Source organism: Hypanus sabinus, chromosome 1 (genome assembly GCF_030144855.1).
Source record: "Hypanus sabinus isolate sHypSab1 chromosome 1, sHypSab1.hap1, whole genome shotgun sequence".
In the NCBI taxonomy this organism is placed as follows: Eukaryota; Metazoa; Chordata; class Chondrichthyes; order Myliobatiformes; family Dasyatidae; genus Hypanus; species Hypanus sabinus.
This window is the reverse complement of record NC_082706.1, coordinates 207,985,539-208,003,992: the sequence shown is the minus strand read 5'-3', so window position 1 is coordinate 208,003,992 and position 18,454 is coordinate 207,985,539. Positions and strand designations below refer to the sequence as shown.

General features: G+C 42.6%; 1 protein-coding gene across 2 annotated transcripts in view; it reads right to left on the bottom strand.

The window, feature by feature from the left end:
- Positions 1-18,454, bottom strand: part of taf2 (TAF2 RNA polymerase II, TATA box binding protein (TBP)-associated factor) — a 108,152-nt gene that overhangs the window by 9,787 nt on the left and 79,911 nt on the right. For both annotated transcript variants that reach the window (XM_059984745.1, XM_059984739.1), the window contains exons 23-24: positions 12,576-12,805; positions 116-268 (exon numbers count right to left, since the gene is read on the bottom strand). In XM_059984745.1, coding sequence (XP_059840728.1) covers positions 116-268; positions 12,576-12,805 — 383 coding nt within the window. The remainder of the gene's footprint in view (positions 1-115; positions 269-12,575; positions 12,806-18,454) is intronic.

The following is an 18,454-nucleotide window of genomic DNA, read 5'->3' as shown; positions in this document are numbered from 1 at the left end:
TAAATCCTGATAACTGGCTAGATATTTTCAGCAATCTACTTCTGTTACAATTATGAAAAAGAATTGCTCTCATTTCATAAAATTAATCTCCAGATATTTTAAAAAACCTCCTTACTTTGATTTTTAGTTTAACTTTGCTGTTGTCTTCATCTTTTTCCAGAACTTGGCCAGGTTCCAGTGGAGAGCCAAGTGGAGTCTCGGCTTTTCTCTTCACACTCTGCGCTCCAGGTATAGTGGATGCAGGGTCCTTAGCAAGATGATCTTCCTCCTGAGAAAGAACTCATGTTCATAATAATACATCTTTCACAGTTTGACAGCTCCTTGCTGACAACCAACAAAGGTGCACCTCAAGGATGTGTGCACTCTACACCCATGACTGTGTGGTCAATCACAGCTCAAAAGTCATCTATAAATTTGCCAATGAATTTCAGATGGTGATGAGGAGGTGTATATAGTGAGATAGATCAGCTGGTTGAGTTGTATTGCTACAACAACCTTGTATTCAAAGTTAGTAAAACCATGGAATTGATTGTGGACTTCAGGGTGCGGAATCAGTGGGAGGACATGCCAGTCCTCATTAAGAGGTTAGCATTGGAAAGGGTGAGCCATTTCAAGATTCCTGGGTGTCAACATCTCTGAAGATCTATCCTGGGCCCAAAACATTGATGGTAGCAAGGCAGTGGATGCATTTCATTAGAAGAGATTTGGTATGTCACCAAAAATGACCAAATTTCTGCAATGTGCTGTGGAAAGCATTCTAACTGGTTACATCACCATCTGGTATGGAGGGAGCATTGCACAGGATTGGAAAAATCTGCAAAGGGTTGTAAACTCAGCTAGCTCCATCATGACTCCCCAGCATCGAGGACACCTTCAAAAGGCAATGCCTCAAAAAGAAGGCACCCATCGTTAAGGACATGCCCTCTTATCATTGTTACAATCAAAGAGGTGACACTGGAACTACAAGACATGCACTCAATATTTTAGGAACAGCTTCTTCCCCTCTGCCATCAGATTTCTGAATGGACAATGAACCCATGAACACTGCCTAGTATTTTTTGTTTTTTTTTTGTACTATTTAATTTTTTTAATACACCCTTATTATAAATTATAGTATTTTTATGCATTGCACTATACTGCTGCTGCAAGACAACAAATTTCACAACACATGTCAGTGATAATAAACCTGATTCTGATTCAAGATCTCTATAAATGCTTCACAGATAAAGCATTTCAAAAGGAAAAATAAAGAATGATACCTTGGTGCATTAAAAAGGATGACTTACTGTAAGTTCAAGAAACCTGGATGTTGAAGTTGTTTGGATGAAGATGACAATTAGAAAAGGAAAGAAACTACTGATAGGACTAGTGTACTGGCTCTAAACCACACAGTAAGATGGAGAATAAAGTAAAATTAGTGAGAGTTTGTCAGAGATAGGGTGATAATCACGGAAGATGTTAATCTACATGCAAATTCGAAACATCAAATCAACTTTCAAGGTAAACTTATTATCAGAGTACTTATATATTACAATGTACTAGCTCTGGATTCTTTTTCTTGCAGGAACTCACAGCAAAAATAAGGAAATACAACAGTATCTATAAAACACATACATAATTAAAGCAACACACACAAAGAAAGGGAAGGAGAAGGAGACTCACTGGGAGGTATTAGACAGGTAAGAAGAGGCAGAGTGGGGAATAGAAGAAGAAAGGAGGGGGAGGGATATTTTAAAACTTAATTAAAAACTTAATTAAATCAATGTGCGAAAGAAGACAAAGTAAGCAAATAAAAAATACTGAGAACAAGAGTTTAGAGTCCTGGAAAGTGAATATGTAGGTTGTGGAAAGAGCCTGATGTTTTAAGGGTAGTAACTGTTCCTGAACCTGGTGGTGTGGGACCAAGGGCTTCTGTATCTCCTGCCCGATAATTGTAGCAAGAAGAGAGCATGAAGATGAGAAATTTACGGATGCTGGAAATCCAAACGCGCGCACACGTACTAGCACACACACACACACACACAAACACAAAATGCTGGCAGAACTCAGAAGATCAGGCAGCACCTTTGGAAAAAAGTAAACAGTCAATGTTTCAGGCTGAGACCCTTCATCAAGAAGAGAGCATAGTCTATATAGTGGGGGTCTTTATTGATGGATGGCAAGTTCACAGCCAATCAAAAACAAGACTGTAGTAACACACAAAATGCTGGAGGAGCTCAGCAGCTCGGGCAGTATCTATGGAAAGGAATAAAGAGATGACATTTCTGGCTGAGATCCTTCATCAGTAAGCCTGGTAGAATGCAATGAGGTAGGATTAATTAATGATCTCATGGCAAAAATACACCTAGGCAGAAATGAACATCATTCACAGAAATTTTACATTTAGCCTGTAGAAGAACGGAATGGGCTCAAGGTTGACATTTAAAAATTAAACAAGGGCAATTAGGTGACTAGGTGAAAAGTCAGCTAAAATGTTGGTGAAGTAGATTAGTTGATCAGTCAATTGAGAAACAGTGACGGACACTGAAAAGGATTTTAAGAGTATTTGGAATAGTTATATTCTAACAAAGAATGACCAATGCCATGGTTAACCAAAAATGAATTGGGAGCAGGGCTGAAGATTGAACAGAGAGTAAAACACCAAAGAATCATTAAAAGATCAATAGAAAAGGTAAAAAATTAAGGTATGAGACAGCATTAGTTACAATTGCAAAAAAAAAAGTTTCTATTAATTTAGGAAAATAACGAGGTAACATGCAACACACACAAAATACTGGAAGAACTAAGCAGGCCAGGCAGCATCTATGGCAAAGAGTAAACAGTTCTGTTTCAGGCCGAGACCCTTCATCAGAACTTTTCCCAAGATTCCATGCTGTTTTGTACTCAGTTATTGGTGCAGAACCTGAATCATAGACTTCCCATTCAAAACTGGAGAGCTACCTCAAAATGAAGTCAATAAACCCAGCAGATTGCATCACATACAACACACACAAAATGCTGGTGGAACAGAGCAGGCCAGGCAGAATCTATAGGAAGAAGTACAGTCTAACAGAAGTTAGAGAAATCAATGTTCATGCCATCAGGTTGGAGGCTACCCAGCCGGTATATAAGGTGTTTGTCCTCCAACCTGAGTGTGGCTTCATCTTGACAGTAGAGGAAGCCATGGATTGACATATCGGAATGGGAATGGAACGTGGAATTAAAATGTGTGGCCACTGGGAGATCCTGCTTTCTCTGGCAGACCGAGCATAGGTGTTCAGTGAAACGGTCTCCCAGCCTGCGTCAGGTCTCACCAATATATAGAAGGCCACACCAGGAGCACCGGACGCAGTATACCACACCAGCCGACTCACAGGTGAAGTGTCACCTCACCTGGAAGGACTGTCTGGGGCCCTGAATGGTGGTGAGGGAGGAAGTGTAAGGGCAGGTGTAGCACTTGTTCCGCTTACAAGGATAAGTGCCAGGAGGGAGATCGGTGGGAAGGGATGTGGGGGGGAGGGGGGGGAACACGAATGGACAAGGGAGTTGCGTAGGGAGCAATCCTTGCGGAAAGCAGAAGGTGGGGAGGGAGATTTGCTTGATGGTGGGATCCCGTTGGAGGTGGCAGAAGTTACGGAGAGTTATATGTTGGATCTGGAGGCTGGTGGGGTTGTAGGTGAGGACAAGGGGAATTCTATCTCTAGTGGGGTGGCAGTAGGATGGGGTGAGAGCAGATGTGCGTGAAAGGGAGAGATGCATTTGAGAGCAGAGTTGATGGTGGAGGAATGGAAGCTCTTTTCTTTAAAAAAGGAAGACATCTCCTCCGTCCTGGAATGAAAAGCCCCATCCTGAGAGCAGATACGGCAGAGAGGGAGGAATTGTGAGATGGGGATGGCATTTTTGCAGAGACAGGGTGAGAAGAGGAATAGTCCAGGTAGCTGTGAGTCCGTAGGCTTATAGTAGACATCAGTAGGTAAGCTGTCTCCAGAGATACAGACAGAAAGATCAAGAAAGGGGAGGGAGGTGTCGGAAATGAACCAGGTAAATTTGAGGGCAGGGTGAAAGTTGGACGCAAAGTTAATAAAGTCAACGATCTTAGCATGTGTGCAGGAAGCAGCGCCAATGAAGTCATTAATATAGCGAAGGAAAAGTGGGGGACAGATACCAGTGTAGGCTTGGAACATGGACTGTTCCACAAAGCCAACAAAAAGGCAGGCATAGCTGGGACCCATACGGGTGCCCATGGCAACACCTTTAGTTTGGAGGAAGTGGAAGGAGCCAAAGGAGAAATTATTACGAGTAAGGACTAATTCCGCTACACAGAGGAGAGTGGTGGTAGAGGGGAACTGGTTAGGTCTGGAATCCAAAGAGAAGTGGAGAGCTTTGAGACCTTCCTGGTGGGGGATGGAGGTATATAGGGACTGGACACCCATGGTCAAAATAAGGTGGTGGGGGCCAGGAACAGTCTACACTGACGTATTTTATATCATTATTGAGGATTTCAATCAGGCTTATTTGAGGAAATCCCTCCCCATATTCAATCAGCAAATAACCTGTAGGATCAGAGATCCCAACACACTAGACCACTACTATTCTAAGATAAGGAATTCCTACCATTCCATGCCCAGACTGTATTTTGGGAAATCGGATCACTTGGCTGTCTTCTCCTACCTGCAAACAGGCAGAGGCTGAAGAGCAAGGCTCCAGAGATTAGGACAATAAAGAGGTGGTTGCAGGAGGCTGAGGGGTGGCTATGGGATTGCTTCGAGTTAGTGGCATGGGCCGTGTTCAAGGACTCATCCGTGGATCTGAATGAATACTGAGTGGTTGTCACAGAAGTTATAAAGACAGTCATAGATGAGTGTCTCCCCACAAAATCATTCAGAGACTTTCCCAACCTAAAGCCCTGGATAAACCATGTGATCCGGAATCTGCTGAGAGCCAGATCAGAGGCATTCAAATCTGGTGACCAAGACAGTTACAATCTCTGGAAAGCCATCTTATGGGCAAAGTGGCAACTCCTTTCTAAACGTGAATCAATGTAGGATGCTCGACAACTGTGGCAGGGCTTGAATGCTATATCCTCCTACAAAGTGAAATCAAGCATCACAGGTGACAACAGGGCTTCACTTCCAGATGAGCCCAATGCCTTCTATGTTCACTTTGACAGTCAAAACATTGAGGAACCTTCAGGCCACAGCCCCCAATGACCTTGTCATTTCGGGCTCTGAAGCTGACATGAGAGCACCCTACAGGACGGAAGCAATCAGCCCAGATGGGGTACCTGGTCGAGTACCAAAGATCCGTGCTGTTCAACTAGCTGGAGCATTCACTGAGATCTTTAACCTCTCACTTGCAATCTGAGGTAGCCACCTACTTCAAGTATACCAGTGCCTAAGAAGAACGTGGTAACCTGCCTCAATGGCTATCGTCCACTCTGATGAAGTGATTTGAGAGCCTGGTGATGAAACGTATTAACTCCTGCCTGAGAAGCGACTTGGATCTGCTCCAATTTGCCTACCAGCACAACAGGCCCACAGCAGATGCCATGTCATTGGCTCTTCACTCAACCCTGGAACATCTAGATAGCAAAGATGCGTACATCAGGATGTTCCTTATCAACTACTGTTCAGCAGTCAATACTATCATTTCCTCAAAGCTAATCAATAAGCTTCAAGACCTTGGCCTCAATACCTCCATGTGTAATTGGATCCTTGATTTCCCAGCTGCAGATCCCAGCAAGTTCAGATTGGCAACATCTCCTCCACAATGTCCATCAGCAAGGCTGTGTGCTTAGTCCTTTGCTCTGCTTGTTCTACACACGACTGTGTGGCTAAGCACAGTTCCAATGCCACATTTAGTTTTGCTGATGATACCACTGTAGTAGGCCGATTCCAAGGTGGCGACGAATCTGCATTTCGGAGGGAGATTGAAAATCTGACTGGTGATAAAACCACCTCCTGCTCAATGTCAGCAAAACTAAGGAGCTGATTATTGACCAAGAGGAGGAAACTGGAGTTCCATGAGCCAGTCCTCATCAAGAGATCAGGATTAGATAAGTGCAATTACAAAGAAAGCAGGACAGTACTTCTACTTCCTTAGAAGTTTGTGAAAATTTGGCACGATATCTAAAAGTTCAACAAATTTCTATGGATGAGTAGTGGAGAGTATATTGACTGGTTGCATCATGGCCTAGTGTGGAAACACCAATGGCCTTGAACAGAAAAGCCTACACAAAGTACAATCCGGCCCAGTCCATTATGCCCTCCCCACTACTAAGCACATCCACATGGAACACTACCATGGGAAAGCAGCATCTATCATCAGGAACCCTCACCACTCAGGGTACGCTTCCTTCTCACTGCTGCCAACAAGAAGGTGGCACAGGAGCCTCAGGGCATCACCAAATTCAGGAACAGTTATTACCCCTCAACAATCAGGATCTTGAACCAAAAGGGAACTCACTCAACTTCACTTGCCCCATCACTGACCTGTTCTCACACCCATTAATTGACTTTCAAGGACTCAGCTCATGTTTTGATATTTATTGCATCTATTATTATTATTATTACTCCTTTTTGTAATTTCTTTTTGCATTTTCACAGTTTGTTGTCTTCTGCACACTGGTTATTGCACTGATGGTGTGGTCTTTCATTGACCCCCATTATGGCTATCGGATTTATTGAGTAGCCCACAGGACAATGAATCTCAGGGTTGTATATGGTGACATACATCTAGTTTGATAATAAATTTACTTTGAACTTTTTACTTTGAGAGTTGGAAATATTTTCACAGAGAGTTATGGATACTCAGTTGTTTTCTGCTTTAAGAGATACAGCATGGTAACACGACTTTCTGGCCCAACAAACCCATGTCACCTAATTGCAAACATATGTGACCAATTACTAACCCGTACATCTTTGCAATGAGAGAGGAAACCCACGCAGTCATGGGAGGATATACAAACCCCTTACAGATAGTGGCAGCATTGAACCCGGATAGCTGGCGGGGTAATAGCGTTATAGTACCGTGCTGCCTAACTGACCCAAGCCTGAGTACAAAATATTTTGACCACTAAAATAATTAGAAATAGTAATTAAGTAACAGTGGACTTGTGGCATAGGATCAGATAAGTTAATGAGTAATACAGTAGGGTTGAAGAGCTCTATGGATATTCCTGTCTTGGGGCCTTAAAGTTATTATAGCTGTGGTGGTAGTAGGTATAAGCTCCCACTACCTATTAAATGCTTCAAATGATGTGCATTTCAAATAGCCTCTGACAATCAAGTCCAGCTCCTGGTCTTCAAGTGTAGCTTAGCTATGAAGCCTGGTGGAACTGTTTCTACTGACAGGAGAAGGGGCAAAGGCTGATTACTGGTGTCTTAAAACCAGTCACTTTGAGCAGATGAGACTCGTCAACTGTGGTTGGCAGCTCATCGAGAAGAAGGAAAACTCTGAACTCAAACCTCTGCTGCCTTGTGTCTATATCCACACACTGGGAAGGCTTCGGGAGGAAGCTTCGAGGAAAAGACTGGAGCCTCAGTCCCTAAGGCAGTCCTATGCTGGGTTCATAGCCTTCTGGCAACTCCTGTGACACCACTGATGCCAATCTGTATCGGTCTCTGCTGTTCCTTTGGATTCATCAGCTGTGTGGAGGGGGCAGCCTGTTACTGGGGTAACAGCTTGCTCTCCACATCATACTGCCTTGGATTGCCCATCACGCAGATACCATCCATGGTCAACACCAACCAAGCTGATTTCTTCAGATGTCATTATAAAGAAATTTGTGCCATGAAGTACCAACTTTAACTTTGAAACGAGAATAAATGACTTCATGTGCAGATATAAAATTTCTTCTCAGTTAGGGTAGGTTGAGGTGGTGGCATCCATCGGTCTCAAGAGACCATGGATCTGTACCTGGAGTTTCCAGGGCACAGGCCTGGGCAGGGTTGTATGGGAGACAGGCAGTTGCCCAAGCTGCAGGCCTTCCCCTCTCCACGCCACCGATGTTGTCCAAGGGAAGGGCACTAGGACCCATGCAGCTTGGCACCGGTGACGTCGCAGAGCAATGTGTTGTTAAGTGCCTCGCTCAAGGACACAACGTGCTGCCTCAGCTGAGGCTCGAACCAGTGACCTTCAGGTTACTAGTCTGATGCCTTGCCCACTAGGCCACGCACCAACACTCTTGAGGGGCAACCTGCCTTTTCACAAGAATATCAGAAGTCTGACCACTTTATTGGGTACATCTGTACACCTGCTCTTTCACTGTAAATATCCAATCAGCTGATCATTGTGGCAGCAATTAATGCATAAAAGCATTCAGACATGGTTAAGAGATTCAGTTGTTCAGACCAAAAATCAGAGTGGGGAGGAAATGTGATTGAAGTGATTTTGATGGTGGAATGACAGGGTGGTTTTGAGTATCTCAGTAACTGCTCATCTCCTGGGATTCTCACGCACAGGTCTCTAGAGTTTACAGAAAATGGTGTGAGAAACAAAAGCATCCATTGAATTGCAGGGTGAAAATGATTTGGTAATGAGAGAGGTGAATGGCCAGACTGGCTGGTTGAAGCTGACAGGAAGGCAATAGTAGCTCGAATAACCTCGCGTTACAACAGTGGTGTGTAGAAGAACATTTCTGAACGCACAACGCATCAAACCTTGAAGTGGATGGGCTACCGCATCAGTAGAAGACCACGAACATACACTTGGTGTATAACAACACACACAAAATGCTGTTGGAACACAGCAGGCCAGGCAGCATCTATAAGGAGAAGCACTGTCGATGTTTCGGTCCGAGACCCTTCGTCAGGACTAGATATATAATGCCCCTTTGCAATTCACAGGCTGCTGATTACACATTAATAACCCCAGACAGGGCTATTTGATTAACGGTGACACTGTACTGGGCACTTTAACTAGGAACAACAAGGAGCTTTTAAGATAACATGAAAATTGGGAGGAAAAAATGTGTAATGATCTATGCAAAGATGAAAGGCAGCAAAGAGGGTTTAAGGATACTGGTCACTGGAAAAGTTCCAGACGATTCAAAATAAAACATAAATCTGAAACTGGCTGGAACTGCAGAGTTTACCAGAACCAAGCCTACAGATGGGAAACCTTTGTGGCTGTACTGAAGCATGCCAAATTTCATAAAGCAAACAAACATGGAAAAATAACCTTTGGTCTTGTAACTAATCCAACACAGTTCAAAACTGCAATGAATTAAATCAAAGGAAAAGCAGATACAGTGGCATGCAAAAGTTTGGGCACCCTAGTCAAAATTTCTGTTGCTGTGAATAGCTAAGCGAGTAAAAGATGACCTGATTTCCAAAAAGCATAAAGTTAAAGAAGACACATTTCTTTAATATCTTAAGCAAGACTTCTTTTTATTTCCATCTTTTACAGTTTCAAAATAACAAAAAAGGAAAAGGGCCCGAAGTAAAAGTTTGAGCACACTACATGGTCAGTACTTTGACAAATGTCACAGCTTGTAAATGCTTTCTGTAGCCAGCTAAGAGTCTTTCAATTCTTGTTAGGGGGATTTTTGCCCATTCTTCCTTACAAAAGGCTTCTAGTTCTGTGAGATTCTTGGGCTGCCTTGCATGCACTGCTCTTTTGAGGTCTATCCACAGATTTTCGAGATGTGAGGGCCATAGCAAAACCTACAGCTTGTGCCTCTTGAGGTAGTCCATTGTGGATTTTGAGATGTGTTTAGGATCATTATCCTGTTGTAGAAGCCATCCTCTTTTCATCTTCAGCTTTTTTACAGATGGTGTGATGTTTACTTCCAGAATTTGCTGGTATTTAATTGAATTCATTCTTCCCTCTACCAGTGAAATATTCCCCGTGCCACTGGCTGCAACACAAGCCCAAAGCATGATCAATCTATCCCTGTGCTTCAACAGTTGGAGAGGTGTTCTTTTCATGAAATTCTGCACCCTTTTTTCTTCAAACATACCTTTGCTCCTTGCAGCCAAAAAGTTCTATTTTAACTTCATCAGTCACAGGACTTGTTTCCAAAATGCATCAGGCTTGTTTAGATGTTTCTTTGCAAACTTCTGATGCTGAATTTTGTGGTGAAGATGCAGGAAAGGTTTTCTTCTGATGATTCTTCCATGAAGGTCATATTTGTGCAGGTGTTGCTGCACAGTAGAACAATGCACCACCACTCCAGAGTCTGCTACATCTTCCTGAAGGTCTTTTGCAGTCAAACAGGGGTTTTGATTTGCCTTTCTAGCAATCCTACGAGCAGTTCTCTTGGAAAGTTCTCTTGGTCTTCCAGACCTCAATTTGACCTCCACCGTTCCTGTTAACTGCCATTTCTTAATTACATTACAAACTGAGGAAACGGCTACCTGAAAACACTCTGCTATCTTTTTATAGCCTTCTCCTGCTTTGTGGGCATCATTTATTTTAATTTTCAGAGTGCTAGGCAGCTGCTTAGAGGAGCCCGTGGCTGCTGATTGATGGGACAAGGCTTGAGGAGTCAGGGTATTTATAAAGCTTTGAAATTTGCATCACCTGGCCTATCCTAACGATGACTGTGAACAAGCCATAGCCCTAACAAGCTAATTAAGGTCTGAGACCTTGGTAAAATTTATCTGAGAGCTCAAATCTCTTAGAGTGCCCAAACTTTTGCATGATGCTCCTTTCTTTTTTCCCCACTCTAAAATTGTACAAAAGAAAAATAATACACTAATCTTGCTTAAAATGTTGAAAAGAATGCTTCATCTTTAACTTTATGACTTTTGGAGATCAGTTCATCTACTCAACTACTTACTTTACTGTCGCCAAACAATTGATACTAGAGCGTACAATCATCACAGCGATATTTGATTCTACGCTTCACGCTCAACTATTCACAGTAACAGAAATTTTGACCAGGGGTGCCCAAACTTTTGCATGCCACTGTATTCAGAAAAAAACTTCAAATGCTGAAGAAAAAGATCATTATTTTTCCCTGTAACAAAATACATCGGAGAATTGTTAGCAACTGAAAGGGGGAAAACAGATGATTAAGAGAAAAGCACCAGAGATTCTGCAGATGCTGGAAATCTAGAGCAACACATACAAAATACTGGAAGAACTCAGCAGGTCAAGCAGCATCTATGGAAATGAATGAATAATCGATGTTCTGGACCAAGACCCTTCTTCAGAACTGAAAAGGAAAGGGAATGATGCCAGAATAAAAAAGTGGGTGGAGGGGAAGCAGGACTAGCTGGAAGGTGATGGGTAAAGCTAGGTGGGTGGGAAAGGTAAAAGGCTGGGATTGGAAGGAATCTAATGGGAAGGTGAGAAGAGGTAAGAGGCCTGAGTGGGAAATAGAAGATGAAAGAGGAGGGGAAAAGAGAAAAAAAAGAGGGAAAAATATTACTGGAAGGAGAAATTGAAGTTCATGCCATCAGGTTTAAGGCTAGCTAGATGGAATTTCAGGTGTTGTTCTGCCACCCTCAGAGTGGAAAGAAAAAACTGGGTAAAGTATAGCAGGCGGAATCACTTAGAATGGTACAAAGCTCAGAGAGAGAATGTTTCATTCAGTTAACATCCAATGCAAATAGACAAAAATAACTAATAATGTAAAACAGAGATGAGGAGAGATTTCTTTAGCCACAGGGTGGTGAATCTGTGGAACACATTGCAACAGAAGACCGTGGAGGCTAAGTCACTGGGCATATTTAAAGTGAAGGTTGATAGATGCTTAATTAGTAAGGGTTTCAAAGGTTACGGGGAGAAGACAAGAGAATGGGGTTAAGAGGGATAATAAATCAGTCATGATGGAATAGTGTTGCAATTCAGTGGGTCAAATGGTCTAATTCAGCTCCTATGTCTTATGAGATTTAAACAAAAGAGAACTGATTTTAGAAGGACCTAACAAGAAATCCAGATGTTCAGGCTGGGTCAACTAACACCAAAACTGTTAATGTATTGGTAGGATGGGAGGGATATTGGGTTACATCACCATATGTTATGGAGGAGCCACTACACAGGGTTGGAAAAAGCTGTGTAAACACAACCAGCTCCATCATGGGTACTAGACTGCCCAGCATCAAGAACATCTTTAAAAGGTGATGCCTTAAAAAAGCAGCATTCATCATCGAGGACTGCCATCACCCAGGACATGCCCTCTTCTTCAAAAAAAAAGTACCTACACACAGTACTGTGCAAAACTCTTAGGCACATTACATATATGATGGATAGATAGATAGATAGATAGGGTGCCTAAGACTTTCCCACAGTATATTAGTTAAGATAGGAAGGTGGTTGGGAAACAGTGCAGTCCATGGCATAAAACAGGTTGAAAACCCTGTCTTAGAAGGATGAAAGGTCTTTAGGATGATGCAGATATAGAAATTGTCTTGGCCATGGAAGGAACAATACATAAGTAGTAGTTCACAAGGTAGAATACGAGGTAAATAGATTGACTCGACTGCCTCCTTACAGGTAAATCTGTAACCTGTTTTATGGAGCCTTACCATTAACTGAGGGGGTCCATGAACTCCAGGTTGGGAACCTCAGTCTAAATGAAGAAAGGTTTTTTTTGCAGCATTTCTTATCACAGATATGAAAAGATAGAAAATACATAGTTTCCTTACATTAATCTGGAAGCCAGGTATTAATCCATGCATGCTTGCACCGCCCAAAGTTTCTTGGCCACTTCCTCCTGTCTCAGGAATAATAATAGGATTCAGCACAGTCTTCTTTTCCTTCAAGTTGAGAACAAGGCCCAATTCCGGTAGAGGAAGGCATGAGGGTCGGCTGAGGCCAAACAATGTATAGTACATGTCCACAGCATCACAGCGAAGTCTCCAGTCATGGGAGGTTCCTTAATAACATTTACAAAAAAAAGAGGAACTTTTATGTTACCTACATCATTATTCAAGCAGGTACATCATTGAAGTACAGGAATACTATATAGGACCATAAGATGTAGGAGCAGAAGTAGGCTATTCATCCCATTGAGTCTGCTCTGCCATTCAATCATGGGCTGATCCAATTCTTCCAGTCATCCCCACTCCCCTGCCTTCTCTCCATACCCTTTGATGCCCTGGCTAATCAAGAATCTATCAATCTCTGCCTTAAATACACCCAATGACTTGGCCTCCACAGCCGCTCATGGCAACAAATTCCACAGATTTACCACCCTCTGACTAAAGTAATTTCTCTGCATCTCAGTTCTAAATGGACATCCTTCAATCCTGAAGTCATGCCCTGTTGTCCTAGAATCCCTTACCATGGGAAATAACTTTGCCATATCTAATCTGTTCAGGCCTTTTAACATTCGGAATGTTTCTATGAGATCCCCCTCATTCTCTGAACTCCAGGGAATACAGCCCAAGAGCTGCCAGACGTTCCTCATGCAAAACCCTTTCATTCCTGGAATCATTCTCCAGAATCTTTTCTGAACCCTCTCCAATGTCAGTATATCTTTACTAAAATAAGGAACCCAAAACTGCACACAATACTCCACATGTGGTCTCATGAGTGCCTTAAGAGTCTCAACATCACATCCCTGCTCTTATATTCTATACCTCTAGAAATGAATGCCAACGTTGCATTCGTCTTCTTCACAACTGACTCAACCTGGAGGTTAACCTTTTGGGTATCTTGCACAAGGACTCCCAAGTCTCTTCGCATCTCTGCATTTTGAATTCTCTCCCAATCTAAATAATAATCTGCCTGTTTATTTCTTCCACCAAAGTACATGACCATACACTTCCCCACATTGTATTTCATTTGCCACTACTTTGCCCATTCCCCTAAACTATCCAAGTCTCTCTGCAGGCTCTCTGTTTCCTCAACACTACCAACCCCTCCACCTATCTTTGTTTCATCAGCAAATTTATCCACAAATCCATTGATACCGTAATCCAAATCATTAACATACATTGTAAAAAGCAGCGGTCCCAACACTGACCCCTGTGGAGCTCCAGTGGCAACCAGCAGCCAGCCAGAATAGGATCCTTTTATTGCTACTCTCTGCTTTCTGCCAATCAACCAATGCTCCACCCATGCTAGTAATTTCCCTGTAATTCCATGGGCTCTTATCTTGCTAAACGGCTTCATTGTCAAAGGCCTTCTGAAAATCCAAGTACACCACACCTACTTCATCTCCTTTGTCTACCCTGCCTGTAATTTCCCCAAAGAATTGCAGTAGGTTTTCAGGCAGGATTTTCCTTTCAGGAAACCTTGTCATGTGCCCCCAGGTTTTCTGTAATCTCATTCCTCACTATCAATTCCAACAACTTCCCAACCACTGATGTCAGGCTAACAGGTCTACAGTATCCTTCCTGCTGCCTCCCACCCCTCATAAATAGCGGAGCAACATTTGCTATTTTCCCGTCATCCGGTACAACGTCAGAATCTATCAATTCTTGGAAGATCATCATTAATGCCGCCGCAATTTCTCCAGCTACTTCCTTCTGAGCCCAAGGGTGCATTCCATCAGGTCCAGGAGATTTATCCCATAGAAACATTCTGAATGTTAATACTGAAAATATTCAGCTAATCTGATTCTAACTGCACCATTAACTCATCCGGTCCCATTTTATCAGAACGATTTTCTTGATTCTGCTCATCACTTCTCCACCTCCTGAGAATAAGGTATTTTCTCTCTTTGAACAGCACACAAAATCCTAGAAGAACTCAGTGGATCAGGCAGCATCTACGGATGGAAATGGACAGTCAACTTTTTTTGTTGAGGCCCCTCATCTTGACTGGATGTAGTGATCTTGGAGCAATGAAAACGTAGCAGATGTTGAAAGTGGCTAGATCATAAAAGGATCCCAGATAGTCTTGGCTCAAAATGTCAATTGTTCACTTCTCTCCACAGACGACGCTTGACTTGCTGAGTTCCTCCAGTATTTTGTGTGTGTGAGGCCACAGAAAGAATTGTACACAAGAATGAATATTTTACTGGGTAGAATATTAGAGAACATGGGCTGGAGACCACACATACATGGATTGACTCTTGACTGCCTGCTTAGTTTAGAGGCAATTCTGGACAGCCCACAATATCACCAGCAGGCTTCAAATCCCATGAATGAAGGAAGGCAGTCTTTATTATGACAGTCCAGATCAATGGTCTCAAGCCAATACATTGACTATTTCTCTCTATAGATATTGCCTGATGCATTGAGTGTCTCCAGCTTTTTCTGTGTTGCTCCAGATTCCAGTATTTGCAGTTTCTTTTTTCCTCTCTATTAGTGACAAGGCTATATATAACATAGAGCATCCTCTTCCAGTTCTGACTAAAGTCTCAGAGTGAAACATTAATTTTATTTCTCTTTCTACAGATGCTGCTGGACCTGCTAAATACTTTGAACATAGGGAATGGGTGGTAAAGATTTGTTAGTCAACTGGACATTGACAAAAAAACACATGAAACAGGAAATTAAAGTAACGGTGTAAGATCATTTTATTTTCCTGAATTAATTCTCTTCCCTTTCATTCTGGGGAAGCAACACATTGTAAGTATACTTTCGCATAGTAATATAGCTAATATGCTTGATATGCTGAATAATAGATACAAACTCCAGCTGTTTGTCTTCAAATACATTAATCATAATCCATATTCAACTTTTGGAATTACACAATACTTCACAAACATGATGAACTGTTTTCAAGACTGCACTGAAACTGCCCTCCACTAAATATGATGTTGGAACATCCATTAAGAACATCGTGACATTTTTCCACAGCACAGAATAATGCTCAGAGATATCTTTCTGCAACCAAAAGTCTTCGATTTTTTGAATCTTGACATCAGTTCAATCATTTTGTAGTGAGATCAGTTCTTCCTCCACCCTTCCTATTAATACCTTATTAGAATAGATTTATGACCCAATCTGGAATTTAGATCGAGAGAAGATTGTAAGATCCTGAATCTCTCTGACCTGACTTTATGGACCTCACCCAGGTGGGCACAGTATACTTGAAGATCGGCATCTGATATTCTTTCTTTTTCTCAGGGAGGCTTGAATCATGCTTTCACCTTTTATGAAGTGAACATAACCAAAAAGCAAAGATTCGTTGCCTGGCAAAGTTGACTCATCCAATTGTAGAACAAATTCTGTTGTCCTAAGTATATTGCACAATATTCACTATGGAAAAGGATCTTAGTGATGACTTGCAGCAGACTGAAAAGAATGAGAATGTGAATATTAAGAAAGAGGATGTGCTGGAGCTTTTGGAAAGCATCAAGTTGGATAAGTCGCTGGGACTGGATGAGATATAGCCCATGGAGGTGAGGGAGGAGATTGATGAGCCTCTGGCGATGATCTTTGCATCATCAATGGGGAAGAGAGAGGTTCCGGAGGATTGAAGGGTTGCGAATGTTGTTCCTTTATTTAAGAAAGGGAGTAGAGATAGCCCAGGAAATTATAGACCAGTGAGTCTTACCTCAGTAGTTGGCAAGTTGATGGAGAAGATCCTGAGAGGCAGGATTTATGAACATTTGGAGAGGTATAATATGATTAGGAGTAGTCAAGGGCAGGCCATGCCTTACAAGCCTGATTGAATTTTTTGAGGATGTGACTAAACACATTGATGAAGGTAGAGCAGCAGATGTAGTGTATATAGATTTCAGCAAGGCATTTGATAAGGTACCCCATGCAAAGGTTATTGAGAAAGTAAGGAGGCATGGGATCCAAGGGGACAACTGGCTTGCCCACAGAAGGTGAAGAATGGTGGTAAACGGGTCATAGTCTGCATGGAGTCGGTCACCAGTGGAGTGCCTCAGGGATCTGTTCTGGGACCCTTACTCTTCGTGATTTTTATAAATGACCTGGATGAGGAAGTGGAGGGATGGGTTAGTAAGTTTGCTGAGAACACAAAGGATGGAGGTGTTGTGGATAGTATGGAGGGCTGTCAGAGGTTACAGTGGGACATCGATAAGATGCAAAACTGGGCTGAGAATTGGCAGATGGAGTTCAACCCAGATAAGTGTGAAGTGTTTCATTTTGGTAGGTCAAATATGATGACAGAATATAGTATTAATGGCAGTGTGGAGGATCAGAGGGATCTTGGGGTCCGAGTCCAAGCTGTGCAGGTTGACTCTGTGGTTAGGAAGGCGTATGGTGTATTGACCTTCGTCAATCGTGGAATTGAATTTAGGAGCAGGGAGGGAATGTTGCAGCTATATAGGACCCTGATCAGACCCCACTTGGAGTACTGTGCTCAGTTCTGGTTGCCTCATTACAGGGAGGATGTGGGAGCCATAGAAAGGGTGCAGAGGAGATTTACAAGGATGTTGCCTGGATTGTGGAACATGCCTAATGAGAATAGGTTGAGTGAACTCAACCTTTTCTCCTTGGAGCAAAGGAGAATGAGAGGTGACCTGATAGAGGTGTACGAGGTGATGAGAGTGGGTAGTCAGAGTGATCATGTGGGTAGTCAGAGGCTTTTTCCCAGGGTTGAAATAGTTGCCACAGAGGACACAGGTTTAAGGTGCTGGGGAGCAGGTACAGAGGAGATATCAGGGGTAATTTTTTACTCAAAGAGTGGTGAGTGTGTGAGAATGGGCTGCCGCAACGGTGGTGGAGGCGGATACAATAGGGTCTTTTAAAAGGCTTTTAGATAGGTACATGGAGCTTTGTAAAATAGAGGGCTATAGGTAAGCCTAGTAATTTCTAAGGTAGGGACATGTTTGGCACAACTTTGTGGGCCGAAGGGCCTGTATTGTGCTGTAGGTTTTCTATGTTTCTATGTGTCTTCCACATTCTCAGATATTTCATCTTTATGTCTTTGAACAGAGTTGTCTCTGAGTGAAATCACTTCAATTAACTGGTCTGGTGACTTATACAGAACTGTACTCAGCACTTCCCTTACTGCTGACAGAATCAGCTCTTCTTCAATTGTATGAGGCTTTCCAGATTTAGCAATTGAGCATTGAAATGTTCTATGAAGCACACAAACCATCACAGCCCCTCACTCCAGGGCCTATAACTGTTCAACCTTCTCCGCATTCCTGTCCTTTTCCAATAGGTTCTTTAATGACAAAAAAAACCCCTTTAGTATGTGACTTCTGCCCTTCCCTAAGTTCACTCCGATATTGTGCCTCTTCCTCCTGTCCATATACTGTTCCATAACCTCATCAATTTCCCTGGTTATGGTAACAGCAAGCAATCCAACTTCTGCTGCACACAACTTTGGTCAATCGATAATTTTCCCTCTACATGCCGCCAGTTACGCCATCACACTGTCAACATGGCTCAATTTAGTCCAATCTCTCCAAAGGAAAAATTCCTGCCGTGCCCCAATGTTGACTGGAAACATTGTGTGCATGTTTAATTGGTTCAAAATAATAAACATCTTAAGTTAAGCCTGTAATCTCTCAGCTGCTCTTCTTGCTGCTAAGTGCCTCCAACTGCCCCCTTTATCTTTACTGTCATCTTAGAAACTCTCACTGTTCCTGGAGGGGTCAATATTTCCCACTGTGGTAACCACTGGCTTACAACCTATACAGACAGCATTA